Source organism: Melospiza georgiana, chromosome 8 (genome assembly GCF_028018845.1).
Source record: "Melospiza georgiana isolate bMelGeo1 chromosome 8, bMelGeo1.pri, whole genome shotgun sequence".
Taxonomy (NCBI): domain Eukaryota; kingdom Metazoa; phylum Chordata; class Aves; order Passeriformes; family Passerellidae; genus Melospiza; species Melospiza georgiana.
In genome coordinates, this window is record NC_080437.1 from 7,469,006 (window position 1) to 7,487,124 (window position 18,119).

The 18,119-nt window shown below is 46.6% G+C and overlaps 1 protein-coding gene across 1 annotated transcript in view; it reads right to left on the minus strand.

Moving 5' to 3' along the window:
* Positions 1–10,409, minus strand: part of IPMK (inositol polyphosphate multikinase) — a 30,917-nt gene extending 20,508 nt beyond the window's left edge. Inside the window, exons 1-2 of the mRNA XM_058029120.1 lie at positions 10,184–10,409; positions 6,016–6,101 (exon numbers count right to left, since the gene is read on the minus strand). Of these exons, the coding sequence (XP_057885103.1) occupies positions 6,016–6,101; positions 10,184–10,409 (312 nt within the window). The remainder of the gene's footprint in view (positions 1–6,015; positions 6,102–10,183) is intronic.
* Between the last annotated feature and the right edge of the window lie 7,710 nt (positions 10,410–18,119).

Sequence of the window (18,119 nt, forward strand, 5' to 3'; positions counted from 1 at the left end):
AAAGACAGCAGAAGTTGCACAAACAGTATCCACCCTGCCTGGTATCAGGCTGTAAAATGAGCTAGTGAGTTATGAGAGAAAGCAAAACAAACACAGGTCATTGCCCTATGGAAACTGCATTTCAATGCATCCAAAGGAAACTTCAGAACAATTGTGCAGCAACCACAAAACCATTCCTTCCTAGCTTTCAAGTGCCTAACTCTCACCTAACCATTGTAAATCTCTTCCACATGTTGGAGCTATTTGTGTCTCCTATATCCTGGCTTTGTTTGTAGGACACATAACAAGAGTGAAAAACATTTTCTGCTATCTCCACTGGTAACAACTTCCTTGCATTCAGATTCGATGTCAGCAGGACTCAAACCCTGACCTGCTAGAGCAGTTAACAGAGCCATCACTAACTGGGCAGGGTGGAAGATTTGTTAACCACAAGAGCCAAGTGATTAGCTGAATTATCTTTTCACAATGCTGTGCAGTTAATCATCTCCCTTGGTTCACAAGCATTGGCCAGAGGTAGGAGTTAGCAGAGCTGAGCTGGGAGAACCCTGTCCACCTTTTCAATCCAACTTCCCAAAATCACCCTTGCACCTGGGACAGAACTCTCTGAGAATTTGGGTACAGCTTGCATTACAACAGCCTTGGAAACCTTATACCATTGCAGCAATGAAATTTGGAGCTATGACATGGCAACACCACTAGAACCAGCTGTGACAATTCTGAGGTACAGCCAACAGGGAAAAAGAAAAAGAAAAAGGTACCCACTGGAAGCTGCCCAAGCTGCAGGAGCTTTCCCAGGACAGTTTTCAGCAGGTAGCAGGAGGAGGGAAAGTGTACTACACATCCCCCAAGTGTCACACAGTCACCACAGGCAAACTGAAGGGCAATTCTAATAAAAGTTTACAGGAACACTTATTGATCTGTTAAGCATAAAATCCCAGTTTATTAGCTGTTCCACTAGCAAACTTTAAATTTCAGTAGGCCATGCTCTGAAAAGTTACACACAGTAAGAGGTTTACAGCAGCACTGAGTGAAAGCCAAGATCAGAAGTCAGAGTAGCCATTTCCAAAGAGTTCACAACCTTCTCTTGTTCCACTAACCATCAACAAACACTCCATCTCTTCATGCTTAACACACAGCTTGTAAGAAACCACAGTCACAAAGATAACAACTCTAAATTCTCTCTTCCTCAGTTTTCATAGAATCACAGAATGCTTTGGGTTGGAAAGGACTTTAAAGACCCTCTTGTTCCATCCCCCTGCCATGGCAGGGACACCTTCCACTGTCCCAGGCTGCTTCCAGCCCTGTCCAACCCGGCCTTGGGCATTGCCAGGGATCCAGGGGCAGCCACAGCTGTGCCAGGGCCTGCCCACCCTGCCAGGGAACAATTCCTAATGCCCAATATCCCATCCAGCCCTGCCCTCTGGCACTGGGAAGCCATTCCCCCTCGTCCTGTTCCTCAAGGTCCTTGTCCAAATTCCCTCTCCAGGCTCTATTGGTCAAAGTGGAAGAGGCTCTAAGCTCTCCCCAGAGCCTTTTCTCCTCCAGGCTGAACAACCCCAATTCCCCCAGCCTCTCCTCACAGCAGAGGTGTTCCAGCCCTCCCAACACCTTGGAGGCCTCCTCTGGACTCACTCAAAGAGCTCCATGTCCCTCCTGTGCTGGGGACCGCTCTGCAGATGGGGTCTCACCCATCCCCAGCATCCCCTCCCTTTTAGTGCCCACAAAAGCAGCTGTCCTGTTTAAGGCTTGACATTCCAGCATCCTCCCTCTCCTACAGGACAACAGTTTGTGCAATGCTGCATTCCTGACATGACAAACTGAGGAAAGCCTCGTGCTGGAGAGCTCTGAAATGCAAAGGCAGAGCTGTTCTAGCACAGAGTGCAATGGGGCACAGCCTGCTGGGGCTGGGACAGGAGTCCCACACCCAGCTGAGCACTGGGTTATCTCACAGGAACTTTTTCAACTCACCTGGTGCAACAGATCACTGCAGGAGTGCTGATAGGTTTCCTCCTTCTGTCAACACTGCTGAACTAAATCAGAGCATTTCAGCAAGGATAAATGAGCCCTGGCATAAATCAGGCTGAAGCCAAATCCCAAAACACACTGAGGAGCAGGCCACTGCTGTGCATTTCTCAGCATGCCTGCTTAGGCAGCCTACCATGAACTCACACTGCCTTTTACCAATTCAGTCTCTCCAACTGGAAAGGCTACATTTTCAAACAACACTATTTCCCTGTTCCCACATCCCTGTATACTGCTGCCTCCCAAAACCCCTTTAAAAGAAGTCCTTTGGAGCACCTCCACCTACACAGAGCATTGCCATTACACAGAAACAACTGATCAGCAGTGCAGATAGCCCTTAAATAAACAGCACCCTTATGCCTCAATTAGTTTCATTCCCTTGTTGCTCATACCTATTGAAAACAAAGTATTTTGGAGCTATTCAAGGTTTAAAAAAATGGTATTTTTCTCACACAGATAAGGGTACCAGAATACCAAGCAAAACACTCCATGGCTGTACAGGCAATGTTTGTAAGAAGTTCATGCCCTCAGGTACTGCAAGGATGTCAGCAGAAACAAAATTAAAAGGTTATTATTTTGATTAGATAATTACTCAGATTTACAGAACTCAACAGCAAGTGGACATTACAGCTAGAAAGTCACACTCCAAAGAGAAGTTAAGCAGTGCACAGTAAGCTATTAACAAACCAGTTAAGCTATTAACAAACAGCTCATTGTTTTACTGTGTTTTATCATAGAAGGTATTCATGATAATCTTATCATGCTGGTTTTCCCCTCCCTAAACACAGGGCAAGCCCCTTCCCTAGCAATAGAGAATGAGACAGTGCTCTAGTAGATAAAAGTTTAATTGGTGAAATCATCTCTTATAAAAAACGACCTCTATTTTATTTTTTTTTTGACTGCTAAAGGTAAACCACTGAATGAAGAAAACAGAAAGGTAACCTGACAGCAGCCTGAGTAGGAATTACTTCAGCAATTTTCCAGATTTGACAGAGACCTGTGAAATTCTTCCAAACTTCAGCTGCCACCTGCTTCTGAGCAAGTTTTGGATCACTGACCAGTATTTTGCAGTACATGTCTTCCTCAAGTTTCCATTCCAAAACAGAATCCCAGTTTGTTTTGGCTCTACTGGTAAGTATTAGCACCATGCTCAACAGAAAATAAGCCATCAATAACAAGGGAAGAAACATCTGATTCACTGACAGACTTCTACCTCTGTCATGTTCAATTATCAGGCTGCAAGCAAATGCAACAGTTTCAGAAAAGGAGAATTTTTTGGTCCAAACAGAAGATAATATCCACCTGGTACCACAATAAATATATCAGAGTTGCAGTCAAACTTGTCCCTTAATGCCTCATTATCATCTATCACGACACATTCCCTGCAGCTGCCAAGTGCTAGGGCTGCTCACTGAAATACCATTTCCTGCTTCTTGGAACAACTTCTGCTTCAGATCTGCCATAGCTGCTCTGCAGCTGACTCATCAGCTCACACTGAGACATGCTCCACTTCTTGCTTCCATAAACCACAGAGCTTCTCAGTTACTTCCCATGAGGAGGTGTGCTGGTCCAGAAGGGAAGATTCCTTCCTTGTTTCTCACCCAGGTACTGGGGCACTAATTTTCATTCATGCTAGAATAAGGTGAGATGCAAAGGGAGCAATAACATACCCACAGACAAAACAGTTCTAAGCACATATTGAAAAAAAAACAGGAGCAGAAATTAAAAAAAAAGTCACAATTAATCCATATATGCTGTTGGACAAACATCTGCTTTGATCTTACCAACCAACCTGCTGTTTTGCCCTCACAAAGGGAGAGCTTGGGACTCATCAGGCTTATTTCACTTGTTTCATTTCTGCACTGTTTATCACCATCTCCTGTACATGGCCACCTTTTAAACAACTCCTTGTCTCAAGAAGCAGTGAAATTATCCTTCCCTCCATCTCTGGAGGCTCATCAGCCTTCTCCAAGGTGATAATATCTCTGATTACAGCCCACAAGATGGGCTGAACTCAGCCACCAAAGCAGGGCAGTCTTGCTGTTGCTCCCTTTGCTTGTCAGCTTAGTCCCCTAAACTGCCAGAACACTACCAAAAAAAAGGAAGTTTTGCCATCTTTTAAATAGTGAACTTTATATATGAACTTTATATATGAACTTCAAATATGAACTTCCAAATTAGTTCATAAATGTCCAAAAAGCACCATCATGGTACAAGGTAAATGGCAGGAATGGGAAGAAAGGCATTTATTTCCCTTTTGGCAACAATGAGCTATTGGATCAGCTCAAGCTGCTCATAGAACTGTACCCTACCCTGAACCTCCCAACCCAGAGCAATTATCATCCTATATGATAATATCTAGTGCTCAGATGTCTAAACCCACATCCCACAGCTCTTGCCTGAGAGTAAACATGATTGCAGGTAATCACTGAAGAGCAACAAATCCCCAAGACCTTTCTCCTGTAATTTCACCACCACAACACACATGGACGTGCTCTCCTTCCCTCCTCCCACTAAAAAGCCTCCTAATGCACACACAACTAATCATGTCTACATCTTTCCCTTTCTCTGTTATTTTATGGCTTATAACAAAAAAAACAAAAAAAAAAAAAAAAAAAACAAAAAAAAAAAAAGAAAAAACAAAAAACAGTGTTTGAAGCAGCCCAGCAAAGCCTTAGGAGAAAGAACAGAAGCTTACTCTGCAAGTTACCAGCATTGATATCTGGCTCTCCACAGCCAATAACAAGCACACTAAAACAGACACCCCCTCTCCAAGACTCTGCCCAGGTGTTGCTCACAGCTTGTCACATCAGTCTAAGCTTAAAGAGGCAAAATTATCAAGTCTCTGATGTGAAGAGTTCATGTGCAAGCAATGCCTGAACTTACCCCCCTCACCTGCAGGCTCTAGGCAGGGACAGCATGTTAATGCCTTTGCCTGAGGATTTCACAGCACAGAAGGTAGCCTGGTGCCTAAAGGAGTTTGTTCAAGCTTCCTCCTTCTACTCAGGTTACCAGTCAGGCTGGATGGCATATTTCTTAACCTCATCTCAATGGGAGTCACAGAGAAACTCAGAAAAATATTTACATTTAACTGGCTCCTAGTAACTCAAGACTGCTGTCCTGTCCCATCATGAGAATTATCAAATATTGCCAGTATGCAAACATCCTGTTCTCTTAAAGCACCTTGCTTTGTTTAGTGAGACATTTTCATGAAATCTGCAAGGTCTTTTGGTAACTTAAATAAATACTCTTTTAGGGAAAAAGAAACCTACCAACCAAATCCAAACCAAACACCACAACCAGCAGAGGGTCTCAAGACTCCTCTTGCACCAAGCATGAAGATTGTAATAGCTTTTTGTGCCTAATAAGCCATGGAGAGGCATGGCATATCAACCTGACACACAAAAACCACATGACAGACTGCCACAGGCAGGTAGGAGAGAGCAGGCTCTACAAACTGGTCACAGGAAAGCAACAGCTTTCCTGGTGTGCACTTGTTAAAGTTACTGATAAAGCAAACTGAAGATATGCAACAGGGAAAATACAACTGAAGTCAAAACAACTTGATATGTTTGATATTTATTGACTTTTTAAAGAAGCTGAGTTTTAATACAGTGAACAGAGCAATACTTCCAGCAGTAAACCAGGTTAGGAAGAAGCATACAACATGCTCAATTTAGATGTAAGCACTTTTGAGAGACTTGGCTATGTGAGAAAGTTGGGATCAAACATACAACCCTTTAAACATAGACAGGAGATAAGGCTTTTCAATAAAATCTTAGATGCTGTCAAAGTCTGCTGTCCTATGAACAACCAAACAAGCTTAAATCCCGTGAGTGCAGTAGGTCTGGCATGCAAGGAGCAGAGAGTTCTAGAGAGCACACAGCATGGCAGGGGATTTAGGCTGCACTTTCCCAACTGCACTGATAAGGATTTACCTCTGCAGGAAGCACAGCCCCCATTTCAGCCTCCCCCACACGGAGGGACCCTCACCTTGTTGTAGAACTCCTGCTCCCTGGGCCCACGGGGTGGTGGCTGCAGCTGCTTCAGGACAGTTCCATCTGGATGCTGCAGTATGCCTACAAGAGAAGCATTTCCTTCAGGGCTTAGTTTTAACAGGTACAGCTTTGTTTTTGCCTTTTTTTCCTCCCAGAAATAGTGATTTCACCATCAAGGACAGCCTATTGAAAAGCTGCACTGTTTCCACTGCACACATAGTAGAGACAAAATTATCAGAATTATCAGCTCCAACACATAACCCTTAGCAGAGGTTTGCTTGCATTCCTCTTATTTCTACTCACTGAATAATTTCCTGAGTGTAGCTCTGCCCAAGGCCAACACAGTACTGGGATTTGACATTAAAACTTCCACCCCCAAAAACCCCATCATTAACGAAAAGAGATTACACAGACACTCCCTTTTTAAATAATTCATAAATTGCTTTCCAACAATGCCAAGACTTTGAAGGAGTAGCACATTTAATGCATTTCCCACTACTAGAGCAGAAATAAATGTCCTGTGGAGGTACAGCTACACTAGAGGCACAGACAGAGTATGTCTTTACTACAAGAAGTAGCATCCCCGCAGCACTCCAAGCTATCAGATGTATTTGTATCACTCCTCATTACAGTACAGAATTTCATTTCAGCCAGGCAACACCTCCATCAAGCCTACACAAAAAACCCTCCAAAATGCCCTCATGAAACAGCCTTATGACTCTCCAGTCACCAGTATTTCTGAAGAAGTGCAGCTGAGTATCTGAGGATGCTCAAGACATGGATGTAGGCAAGAATGGAGAGAAGTAACTGCATCCCTCTGAAATGTGGGCTGTGTTGCACCATTAGGTTCAACACAAAACTAAAAATCCACTGCTGGAAATGAATTTTTCTCCTAGGATATTCATTTCTAGCATTTCAGACAGTAATTTATTTTGCTTAGAAGAACAGAAAAAATGTCAACTGTATCCAAAATAGGTTCTATTTTCAACTGAGAAAATGTGAGAAAACAGAAGAATGAGCCTGGAGCTTTGCATCCCAAAGAGTTTGCAGTTATAACAGCAATTGTGTTTTTCACTCCTCAAAAACCATTATCTATGAATGGCTCTGCTGTGCAGTCCTGGAAACTAAACAAAGTTTTTAGAGACCAAGATGTTTACTTTAAAACGACCACCAGACTTAGAATAGTTGTTTCATTAGTTTGCTATGCCAAAGATTTGCTTTTAAAATTTGCATTAGACAGCTCTCAAATCATGTTTCTTGCCTAAAGTTGGATTTTATACACTTTCCAAAACTAGAAAAATATTGCCACACTTGTGCAGGCTACCACAACACAAGGGGAGCTTGTGTTCTCCCTCCCTGTGCCCTTCTGCATGTGCTGGAAACCACTCTGCAAAGCGCACCCAGTACTTCAATGGCACATGTTCCACATGGGAATTGTTAACAATCACATTAAAATAAAATAGGTTAAACATTACAATGGGTTTTATAACACATGCTCCTCAAAAATCTGCATTTTGCCTTTGATAAGCAAACAATCTACAAGGCAGAAAGATCAGGCAAAGACTCCTGGAAGCAGAACCCACACACTATTGGGTTTACATATTACTTGAAGAGTTGAATATAAACTGACATCCAAAGTTCCCTCATTCTCTGCATTCTAGAACACTTACTGAATTATTCTGTCACTGAGACTGGGGCAGGCCTGAAAACCAGAACCATGTTTCAGCATTCACCACAAAGAGGTAAAATCCATAACCTTCCTTCCCTCTGATCTACAAGAAGCACAGATCACCACCACCTGCAGATCATACCAACAGATGGATGCTGGCCATGGGTTTGTTGTAGGCTTCCTGGGATTTTTTCAGCACAGACAGGCAATAAGACTGTTTTAACATATGAAAAAGCAAATTAACAGAACTCTGCTGAAAATAAAACCCTGAAATATCTCACAAACGTTTCTCCCTGGCTGGGAAAGCTTGCTGCCACTCTGAAATGAGCAGCAAGTCACTTTGAGGGACACCAAGCCCTTTAGCTACAGAACCCCACCACTGCCTTGGGGACCCCCAGCATTTTGCAGACACCACACTCAGGCAGGTGCAGGGGGCTCCACAGGTGCCACATCCCACCAGGTGCTGTCTCTCTCTGCTTGCCTAGGGAATTAAGCTACAACCCAAAGTCATTACCTTACTCACTACACATGATTTATCTGGGAAGCACTACTGCACACAGCATTCAACAAAAGGGCACTCACAATGCACAGCAGCCTAATGTCCACACATGCAGGCAGAGAGGCTCTGAGAGGCCTTTCTCTGCAAGGCAGTGACAGGGGACAAAGGGGGAAAGAAAGGTTATTCAGGAGAAATTTTACTGTGTACTTTTAATAAAAAAAGTAAAAGTTCAAAATACTTTGGATACCTTCAAGTCCTCTGTCTGTTTGTATGTGGGAATAGAAGGGAAAATCAAGTTATAAAAATGAGAGCTGTGAGTACCAGAACAGCTTTGCTCTTCAATATAAAACAGTTTCCAAGGTGAGAACATCAGCCATGGAGGTGCCTCTGCAGAAAAGTCTTGGGCTTGCCCATGAGATGTAGTGGAGCAAGCTGTACCTAACCCACTGCAGTGGCACCCAAAACACAGATGATCACCTGTGCTGTCTGACCTCACTGCAGTAAGACTGATGAGCCAAAGGTGAAGCTCTCCCTGACTGAGGCTTTTTTTGTCTGATCCCACCTCATGCTATGATGCATGAAGAGGGAACACACCCACCTTCAAGGACCCAATGCACCTCCACCTACATTTTACTGCACTGGCTGCAATGGGGCAAGAATTACTCTTCTGTGGAGATTATCAGCAGCAAGACATGCCATGGAAACAGCCTGCAGATAAGACAAACTCACAGCACCCTTATTGCTATAATTCCAGTCATGGATGATCTAAAAGGTTGTGAAGTTCAGCCCTTGGCAGGGGCAGAGAATAATGTTTTTTGTTGAGATTATCTGCAGCAAGGCACACCGTGGATGCAGGCCCTAGATAAGACAAACTCCCAGTGCCATTAGTGCTGTAATTGCATTCACTGATAGCTGACAGGGTTCTGTAGCTCAGCCCTGGCCTATTCAGCAGGGGCAGTTCCTACAGCCAGGGTCCAAAGGCAATATGCCAGCAGGTGCCCATTATAGCTCCTCTCAGAGAGCACAGTGCAAACTGAATGGATGCACACCTTCCATCTGGCCGAGAGGCAGGACTCACCCCAAATGCAATGTCCTGGAAAGGCGAGAAATGCCATTTGGCAACATTAACTTGGCCACTTGCTTTGGCACTGCCCACTGCCTATGCTAAGCGGCCCCTCCATCAGAAGGGCCAACACCTTACTCCTCACCATGGAGCTAAAACAGAAATTTAGAGGTGGGGGAGGCATACTGTATCCTCATGTCTTGGTATTATTAGATCACTTCCGAGCCATTGGCTCCAATTTATCATCAAATAAACAAGCAAACAACTATAGCTTAGCAATAATTTGCTGAAGTTTCTGGTGGCCACAGGTTCAGGTGGTCCCGTTAGATAAGCCACGTTTCTGACATCTGTTCTGAGAAAAGCAGCATGCTGTCACTTCAATCCCCACTTTTAAAAAGGTGCCTGATGAAATGAAGCTGAACGGCACAAGTCCTTCGGTTTAAGGGTGCCCGATAACCACCACGTCCTGACAGACTAACGCCATTTAGGAAAAGCACCAGAAGAATGAAATTCAGCAGGGGTTTCACCGCTCCATCCGCAGCCCGTGTGTAGCGGGGAGCTCACCGGCCGCCCCTCCGGCCTTCCCGGGCCGGCTCCGGTTCCCCGGCGCTGCCCCAGGCCCAGCCCCGGCCTCCCGCGCTGCCGCGGCCCCTCGGGCGGGCAGGTGCGCCCCGAGCCCGGCGGCGGAGCTCGGCAAGGGCCGGTCCTGCGCTCGGCCCCCGGCGCCGCTCCCGCCGGCACCGACCCTTGCCCCGGCAGCCACAGAGCTGCCCCCGCGCCGCCGGGCCGTGAGGGAACGCGAAGCCAAACGCGCCGGTCGCAGCCGGTCTGGGAGAATTCAGCTAAAGGAGGGGAGGGTGGGGGTGGGAAGAGCTCCCTCGCGGGTGTCCCGCCAGGCCCGCCGCCCCCTCCCCGCGCCCGTCGCCGCTCACCGCCTTTATCCTTGCCGTACATGTGCCCGGCCACCTGGTGCGACAGCGGCACGCATCCGTTCAGTGCCCGCCGCCGGCCGCCCCCCGCCGCCGCGGGGCCCGGGGAGGCGCCGGGCACCGGCTGGGCCGCGGCCTCGGCCTCCTCCGACTCGCCGCGCCCGCCGCCCGCGCAGCACCCGCGCCCGCCCTCGGGGCGCCCCGCCGGCCGCGGGGGCTCCGTGGCCATGTCCCGGCGCTGGGGGGCTGCCGGCGGCGGGCGGGGGATGGCCGCGCTCTGCCGGCGGCGGCTGCGGCCGGGCCTCAGCGGGCCCTGCGAACCAGGACGCGGGCGGCGAGGGCCCGCGACTCCATCACCCCGCACCGCGCCGTCCGCCCACCCCGCGCTAGGGCTGGGGCAGCGGCAGCGACCGCCGCCGCCCCGCCCCGGGCGTGGCTCCGCCTCCGCCGCCCGGCCCGGCCCGGCCCGGCCCGCAGCGGGACCGCCGCTGTGCTGACGATGACGGTGGCCCTGGTGGCGCCGCGTGGGGCGCGGCCCCGGCAGGAGGCCTGGGCGGGCAGCGCCGGTTCAGCGGACGCTGGAGAAGGGAGCGGGGCCCGGCCGAGCGGCCCCGAGGCGCAGGGCGGCCGGGCAGCCCAGCCGCGGGCACCCCGGCCCTGGCTCCCCGCGAGAGCCGGCAGAACCGAGCGCTGGCGAGCAGGGGGCGTTCCCTCCGCTGGTTCTCGGTAACCTGAAATACCCCCGACTCCTCTTCGTTTTTAAATAAATCTACCGTCACGCCGGGGTTTGTTCCATTTCTTCTGCAGCAGATCGGAGTGACTGCAGGGAAATCCAGGGGAGGGGTGCGGTGTAAACCTTGACAGCTGACAAGGAGCCCTTAAAGCAGCCTAAACCAGAGCCTTTCCACACGCTCTATGTGCTGGTTGTGCATTATAGATGAGTGCACCTGGCCCAACACCAGATTAAACTGGAAAACAGATTAATCTCTAAATTTAATTTTACCTCCCCATGATCAGAGGAAGGTGTGTATGCCCCTGCATTCACTCTCAGGACCCCAAAGCTTGGCTAGGAGACTTCATTAACACTTCACTAGGGCTCATATTACCTCTATTTGGCAGCCTGTAATTACTGCCTTTTCTTTTTGCTGTTTCTATCCCTTATAAAATGAGCAGATTTCTGTGAATACTAATCTGTACTTTTGCTATCATATCTGCCAGTATCAGGTTCTGTTTAGCATTAACAGGACACAGAAACAGAAAAAAAGGCCAGAGACAGGAAAATTAATTTTAGCAGATATAGGTTGTTTTCCCAGGTTTTATAAAATGGCCTGATGCATATTCCAGAACTGGCATTAACATCAGAGAAACCTCGATATGACGAGCTTGGCTATTTCCCACCTCTTCCTCATCCCATAGCTGGGAGATGTGGAGATGTGGCAGGGGCTTGGGAGAAGTGGCAATTTAAGGAATATACTGGGGACATCAAAGTATCAAAAGAGCAGGAAGGTCACAGGGAAAATTACAATTTGCAGAGTGAGAGAAAAGAGCAAAACATAAATCTGTTGAAACTGAGTTTCTTAGTTCATTGTTCATGGAAGAGTTTGTTGTACACACTTAATTGGCTAAGGTGGTGCAGAGAGGGGTTAAAACTCAGCAAGATCCTTCCTGAAGTAACAAGGCTGGGCAGAAAACATTTCTTCCTCCTGAATATCCCCTTCTCATCAGTCATTACTGTACAGCCCTAAAGATCAAGAGCCAGATGGGTGCAAAAGTCAGCTCCTATCTTCAGATACCCAATGATGAATTTTCTCAGGGAGGTGCTGGCACAGGAAATAGCACAGATTGGCCAACCCTTGCACAAGAACTAGTGAGGTGTACAGTGAAAAAATGCACAAGTGTGTGTGTCTGGCAGAGAGAAGGCTCCCAGTCTTGACAGCAGTAGCTGCAACAAAGTTTGGATGCTAACCTGAGCCTTGCAGAAAGGTATTTCCCTCTGCAAAGATGTGAGGCACTTCAGCTAATCTGGATCTAAACACTGAGAGAAAAACAGAGATGGCATTTCAAAGCTAAGTGCCCATCTAACACGGCAATCTGCCTGAAGTCAAAATCTCAGTGGAAGGAAGAATGGGATTAAAAGGCAAAAATCCCTGGAATTTAAAGATTATTCAAGCACCTAGTCCTCAGTGGAGCTGCTAGATACTCTTGCAGCTAACAGAAGTGTGCCTGGAGGGCATTAAAAGAAATACAAAAGCATGAGTAATTGGAATAAGTAAACACTGACTCTTTCCTTTCCCCTGACATTTGCTTTAGTCAGATTTATGCATACAGAAATCAAGTGACATGAGACTATCCTCCACTCACTCATTCCACCCTCACACTTCAGCACATGGAGCTCACTAATCTTTCTGGGAACTTCTCCTAAAATGAAACAAGTGAAACAGAGAATAGCAGAAATGACAAATAATTCCTTTCTCCACAGTGTGATCCTGTAAGAGATTGCACTGAAAACTGAACCTACCAGCAAGATTCCCAAGGAAACTTCTCATCTCCAGGCTGTGTGACTGCACTCCAAGAGAAAGCAGAAAAGCCTGTGAACAGCTTCTAAAGGAGGGGCATTTGTTTGAGAATCTCCTCCAATTCTCCTGACAAAAGGCATTTGGCAAAATTATACTTAATTCTGGATCACTCTTTCCCAGTCTTGCTGAAGATCACTCTTCCCTCAGTCAGCCTGATGACAATGTACAGACCAACAATGCCTAGAAAACACCAGGACTGTGTTTGTGCTGTGCAAGGATGTGTCATGGGCAGATTGCACAGCTGCCCTGAACTGAGTGAGGATTACAAAAGAATCCCCTTCTGCTGAAATGAAGGCCTTTTTCAGACACAAAAGCGAGTTAATAACTAACCACAAGACGCACAGTAGTTTAGAACAGGAAATGAGCTCCTGTTTAAGTGGAAGTGCAGCAGGACATTAGGTAAACAGAGGAGTGGGGCTGGGTCTTTGCCAAAATATCAGTCCTCTAGAAGTGTGCTGACAGCAAACTCTGCTGGATTTTTCACTGTACCTTCACATGGTTCACAGCCACCTCTTCCATACCTCACCAAAACTACTGCTCTTTTGCCAGAGCAGTGCTTTCTGCAAGGTCTGTGTGAGAGACGAGGACCTGCTGCCCACAGAGCCACTTCCTGCATCAGGCTGCTGCGTGTGCATAGCTCCTGCCAGCCCAAGAGATTGCAACAGAGCCAGCCAGGACCACACATGTGGGCTGAGAGCAAATGTCCATCACCCAAACCAGGTATCTGCTGGGCAGGCAGGAACATCTGCAGTGGGGCTCCTGCAGGCAGGGAGGGCTGTCCCACTCACACAACACAAGGCAGACACCTTCACAGCAGCAGGAACTTGTAGCAGAATTGCAGCTCTTTTTTCTTGCCATTTCAAAGCAGAAGTGTTGCTGTACTGTGACCTCTTAAAATCACTCAGGGCGTCTAATCCTTTGTTAAATTCACAGAAGTTCTGTCCTGTCTTGATCTTGTTAAGTGAAGGGAAATCTAAACATACCCTTATCTGCTACAGCTGTAAAATTCAAGGGTGCCATCCTGCTTTCTTTCCCAGCTGTGGCCTTGTCACTTAGGCATCGTGTCCTACAAGGATTAATATTTTACTGGGCAAATGGATGCAAACTCTGTGACACTGCTCTCCTCCCTGGCAACTGGTCCATTTGGGTTTTCTAGAATGAAAACAAAGGGATGCTGTCAAAAGCCAACCTACACTCACTGTGATAATGTGGTACATTTAAAAAAATTACTGCAAGGTTCATGGCAGTTGTGTATCTTCTGCATCACCTATTCAACAACCAGAACTGCAGCTGTGCATTTTGGGAGGTCTGTTCTGTATTAGAAAGATACAAGGACTATAAAAATGAGAAGCTAATTTCAACAGTTCTTCTTCAGAATCCTTGGATTTTATTTTCTCCTTGGTTATCAATTAGGAAACCAAGCCAAGTATTTGAAGGAAAAATTTGTTTTTGAACTGAGAGTAGATGAAGGGCTGGGAGGCAAATGAAAGGGCTTTGTGGTGGAGAGGAGGCAGCAGTGTTTGCTGAGACTGGTTTTATTCAACATCTTCATTCACAACCTGCAGAAAGGAGAGTGCACAAAATCCCCAGGTCTACAGGTAATCCTGACCTCCTTAGGGCAGTCAATGCCATGCCAGAGACAACATCCTGCAGGATCTCACAAAACTGAACAAAAGACACACTGGTGGCACAGGAGTTTCAGTATAGATAAATGCAGGCTAACACATGTAGAGGAAAATAATCCAAACCAAAGCTCTTTGATGCTGATGGTGGAATTGGCCATCACGGCCCAGGAAGGAGGCCTGAAGTTGCTGTTAAGAGTTGCCTGAGATTGCCAGCCCAGTGTGCATCTGCAGCCAAAAAAGCCAACAAAACTTTTGGGAAGCAGCAGGAAGTGTTAAAGGAAAGACAAGAGGTGTCATTTTTTTGCTCTGTGTAGCCTCAGCATGACATACACTGAGTCCAACTTCCATGCCTGGTGTCTCACAGAGAATAGGAACATCCCATTAACTATCAGTGTGAAAGATTAAACCATGATTTGTGGAGAGCCTAAATAGCTGGAGCATGCTTTAGCTGCCTCCAGTCCTAGAAAACAGCAATGACAGATGTGTGCTTTGACATCCTGAGAAAGCAGCTGAGCTTCTACCTGAAACAGAAACTTCAGACCAAAGTCTTTGGTACCATCTCCTGATCTCATGGCTTACATGCAGATACAGATCCTCCTTTTGTCTCTCTAAACAGGGACTTCTTCCAAGCACAGTGTTGTATCACTATCAGGGGTTGCTCAGGGTTTATGAATGCATGATGGCATTTGGATTTTACCAGTCACATCCTAATGCTTTAGGATAAGCCCAGAACTTGATTTAAGGTGATTAACATGCCAAGAGGTTTATTTAAAATGCCTTTTTGTCTTTCCCTAGAGGTGACTTAAATTGCCTCCACCTGCAGTAAAATTAAACACTTACTTATTGGTTAAACCCCCTGGCATTAAAAAAGTCTGTTCTATTAAGTGGCATTCTACTGCCAAAAATCTGCAAAACAACAGCCACAACCCTTAAAAAGTAATTTAACCTGCACAGCTGTTAGAGCCAAGACTGAGATTGAAAGAACACACTGTTTGAAAAGAGCATCAAATTTGATAATTACTGCAGTGGAAGTCTGTGCTGGCCATTGTTTTGGTACCCAAATCTTGAGCAAGAGCCCTGGCAGTGAACAGACAGTGCATCTTGAACATGTCTTACCCATGTATGGTGATACTTTCCAGCTGTAGAGAAGTATTTGAGAAAAGTTATGCAGTGTGGCCTTACCATTCATTTTGCTGCCTGCTGCCAGCTAGCTTGACTGAACAGAACAAACACTGCAGTTACTGAGCAGACCCTTGGAATACACTGATTTTTGAATGCTTTACACATTAAAGATGTCATCTCTGGGATGTTTAGGAAGCTTTTTTGCATAGGCTGCTCAAGAAGAGGAGAAGGCACTTTTTTTTTGTGTAAGTCTGCCACACATACAAAAACAGCAGAAGAAAATCAGTCTGCATGACAACAAATAATACAGAGCAGGGTGGATTAAGGGCAGTGCAATGTCAAATAGGAAGGAGGGATGGTTGAGTCTTCAGCTGGGAAAAGTATAAGAGACATGATCTGTCTGTGCTTATGTGAGACCTGTGCAACTTCTATATATTGAAGGAAACAGAAGTTGCTTGAGAAGCCAGGAAAATCCTTTCTTACTTCTCCAGCCTGCATATGGGAAAGGTGGATCCTCCTTAACTAGTCCTGTAAACCTACTGTGATTTTACTGACATCTGGGGGGCATACACTAAATTCTCCTTCTATTTATTACAACTGCACATCTAATGAAACAGCTTACAAAGTGGGGTGTGGAGGAACAGGAGACTGCTAAGGGGACCCACTGCACTGGTGTGTGCTGCTTTCTGTCCAGCAGGACTTCACCAACAAAAGAGGAGGAAAAACCCCAGTAAGAGATGTCTGCTCAAACACATAACCCTTCAACTCTGAGAAGCATGGGTTTGGTTAACAGAACCACCACTTTGTACTTTTAATGCTTAGCTCTATTAGGGTATATAATGAAATGCCACATACCATTGTGTCCTTTGATTGATCCCTTTTTGCTCCCATGTAGCACTGTTATATGATGGTCAATCTTCTCTAGCTTATGCTCTCCTCCCATCCACCACACCTTTTTTCTTCTTTTTCCTCTTCTTCTCTTCACAAATTTGTTTATTTTTATGTTATTTAGTTTTTATTTAGCTGCTCTCTGCATTAGCCTCAGCATTAGGCAGCTTGGAAATTGTCCTGCCAAGAAATGCACTACACACCCCGGCAGCTATAGAAAAAAAGCATCAGAGAACTTCAAGCAGCAGGTCCAGGTACCCATTCTAAATTAATCATGGCTCTAGGAAAATCATTATGACAGTGCAAAACAAAGAAACCACTCATCAATGCAGGAAAATCACAGCAGAGAAGCCTGTATACAGAGAGGAATTGGGAGAATAGGAATCTGACACTGCTGGACTGAGTATGTGTGAGTGCAGATCTGTGTGAAATGTTCTGTCTGGGCTGAAACAGTGATGGGGAACACCAATAAACTCAGCTTCCTGGCACTGGTGTTGGGCATCCTCTCTCTGCCCACAGGCAAAGGGGAGGTTGTTCTTTTCCACCTAATCCAGTCAGGGCTCAGTGTGGGTTTTGTCAACCTTGAACCTTCAGGAGTTGAAACAAAAGATTTAGCACGAGACTTCCATGTCCAGGGTGGCTAAGGAGAAGCCAGCTGACGAGGTTCCTCTGCAAAACCAATGTTTAGTTTCATGCCTACATTCTTATCCTTCCTGCTATTATAAAATGTTCTTCCGTTTCTTGGATGGCAGCAGCTGTGATACAACAGTGACTCATGTTTCCATGGCTTTAGTTGCATTACACTGAAAGGAAAATCCACCTCTAACTGGTGCACAACTGCACCAGGTAAGTTTTACAGACCCCAACAGCACCTGAACAAGGCCCAAACAGCATCAATATGGTCATTTTAGCAGGCTTGCTGTCAGGGAACTGGCAGTACAACTTCTGGACTCAAAGTGCATGAGGCTGTGGGCATGAAATGCTGCATAGCTGTTAACATATTTATGCAGCACTTCCAGCTGCCTGGGCTCAGCCAGCACTGCTGCTGAAACCCCTTAAATCCATGGCTGTGGACAAAGTCCCTGGACCAGTGCTCATGGAGGCACCATTGCACAGTGTGTTCATTTGGCATGGACTGGTTTTCTGGTAGCAGGGGAGAGCCACAGAAGTGGTTGTGAGAAGCTGCTAGCAGCATTCACCATGTCCAACAGAGCCAATCTCTGATGGCTCTGAAGCTGGAAATGCTGCTGGCCCAGTTAGAGAGGTTTCAATGTCTCTGTGATGACCTATTTAAGAAAACCAAAACAGCACATGGACAGTATTTTTTCCAGGGACAGCGAAGCACCACCACCAGGGCCATGCCAGCACAGTGTACAATGATGGCCTGCAGTGAGCCCTGCCCGCCTGGCCACCCCCAGCCAGCCACAGCACAGGCAGGAGGGCAGGGGTGGCAGAAGGGCAAGGGTGGCAGAGGGCCAGGGATGGCAGGAGGAGGGCACAGGTGGTTGTGGCCTCTCCTTCCCAGCCCTGCCTGACCAGAGGCACTGAACAGCCCCAGCACTGGCACTGCCTGCTCAGCGCTGTGGGGCCGACAGCAGAAACATGGTGAGCGATTCTCCAGCATGGAACCCAGACATCACCATGGAACATCAACTTCTCAGTGCTGTGGGATCCTGCAAGAATGCTTGAATTGGTGGAATTTGTTGGCAATAGTACAGGCAAAAGTTT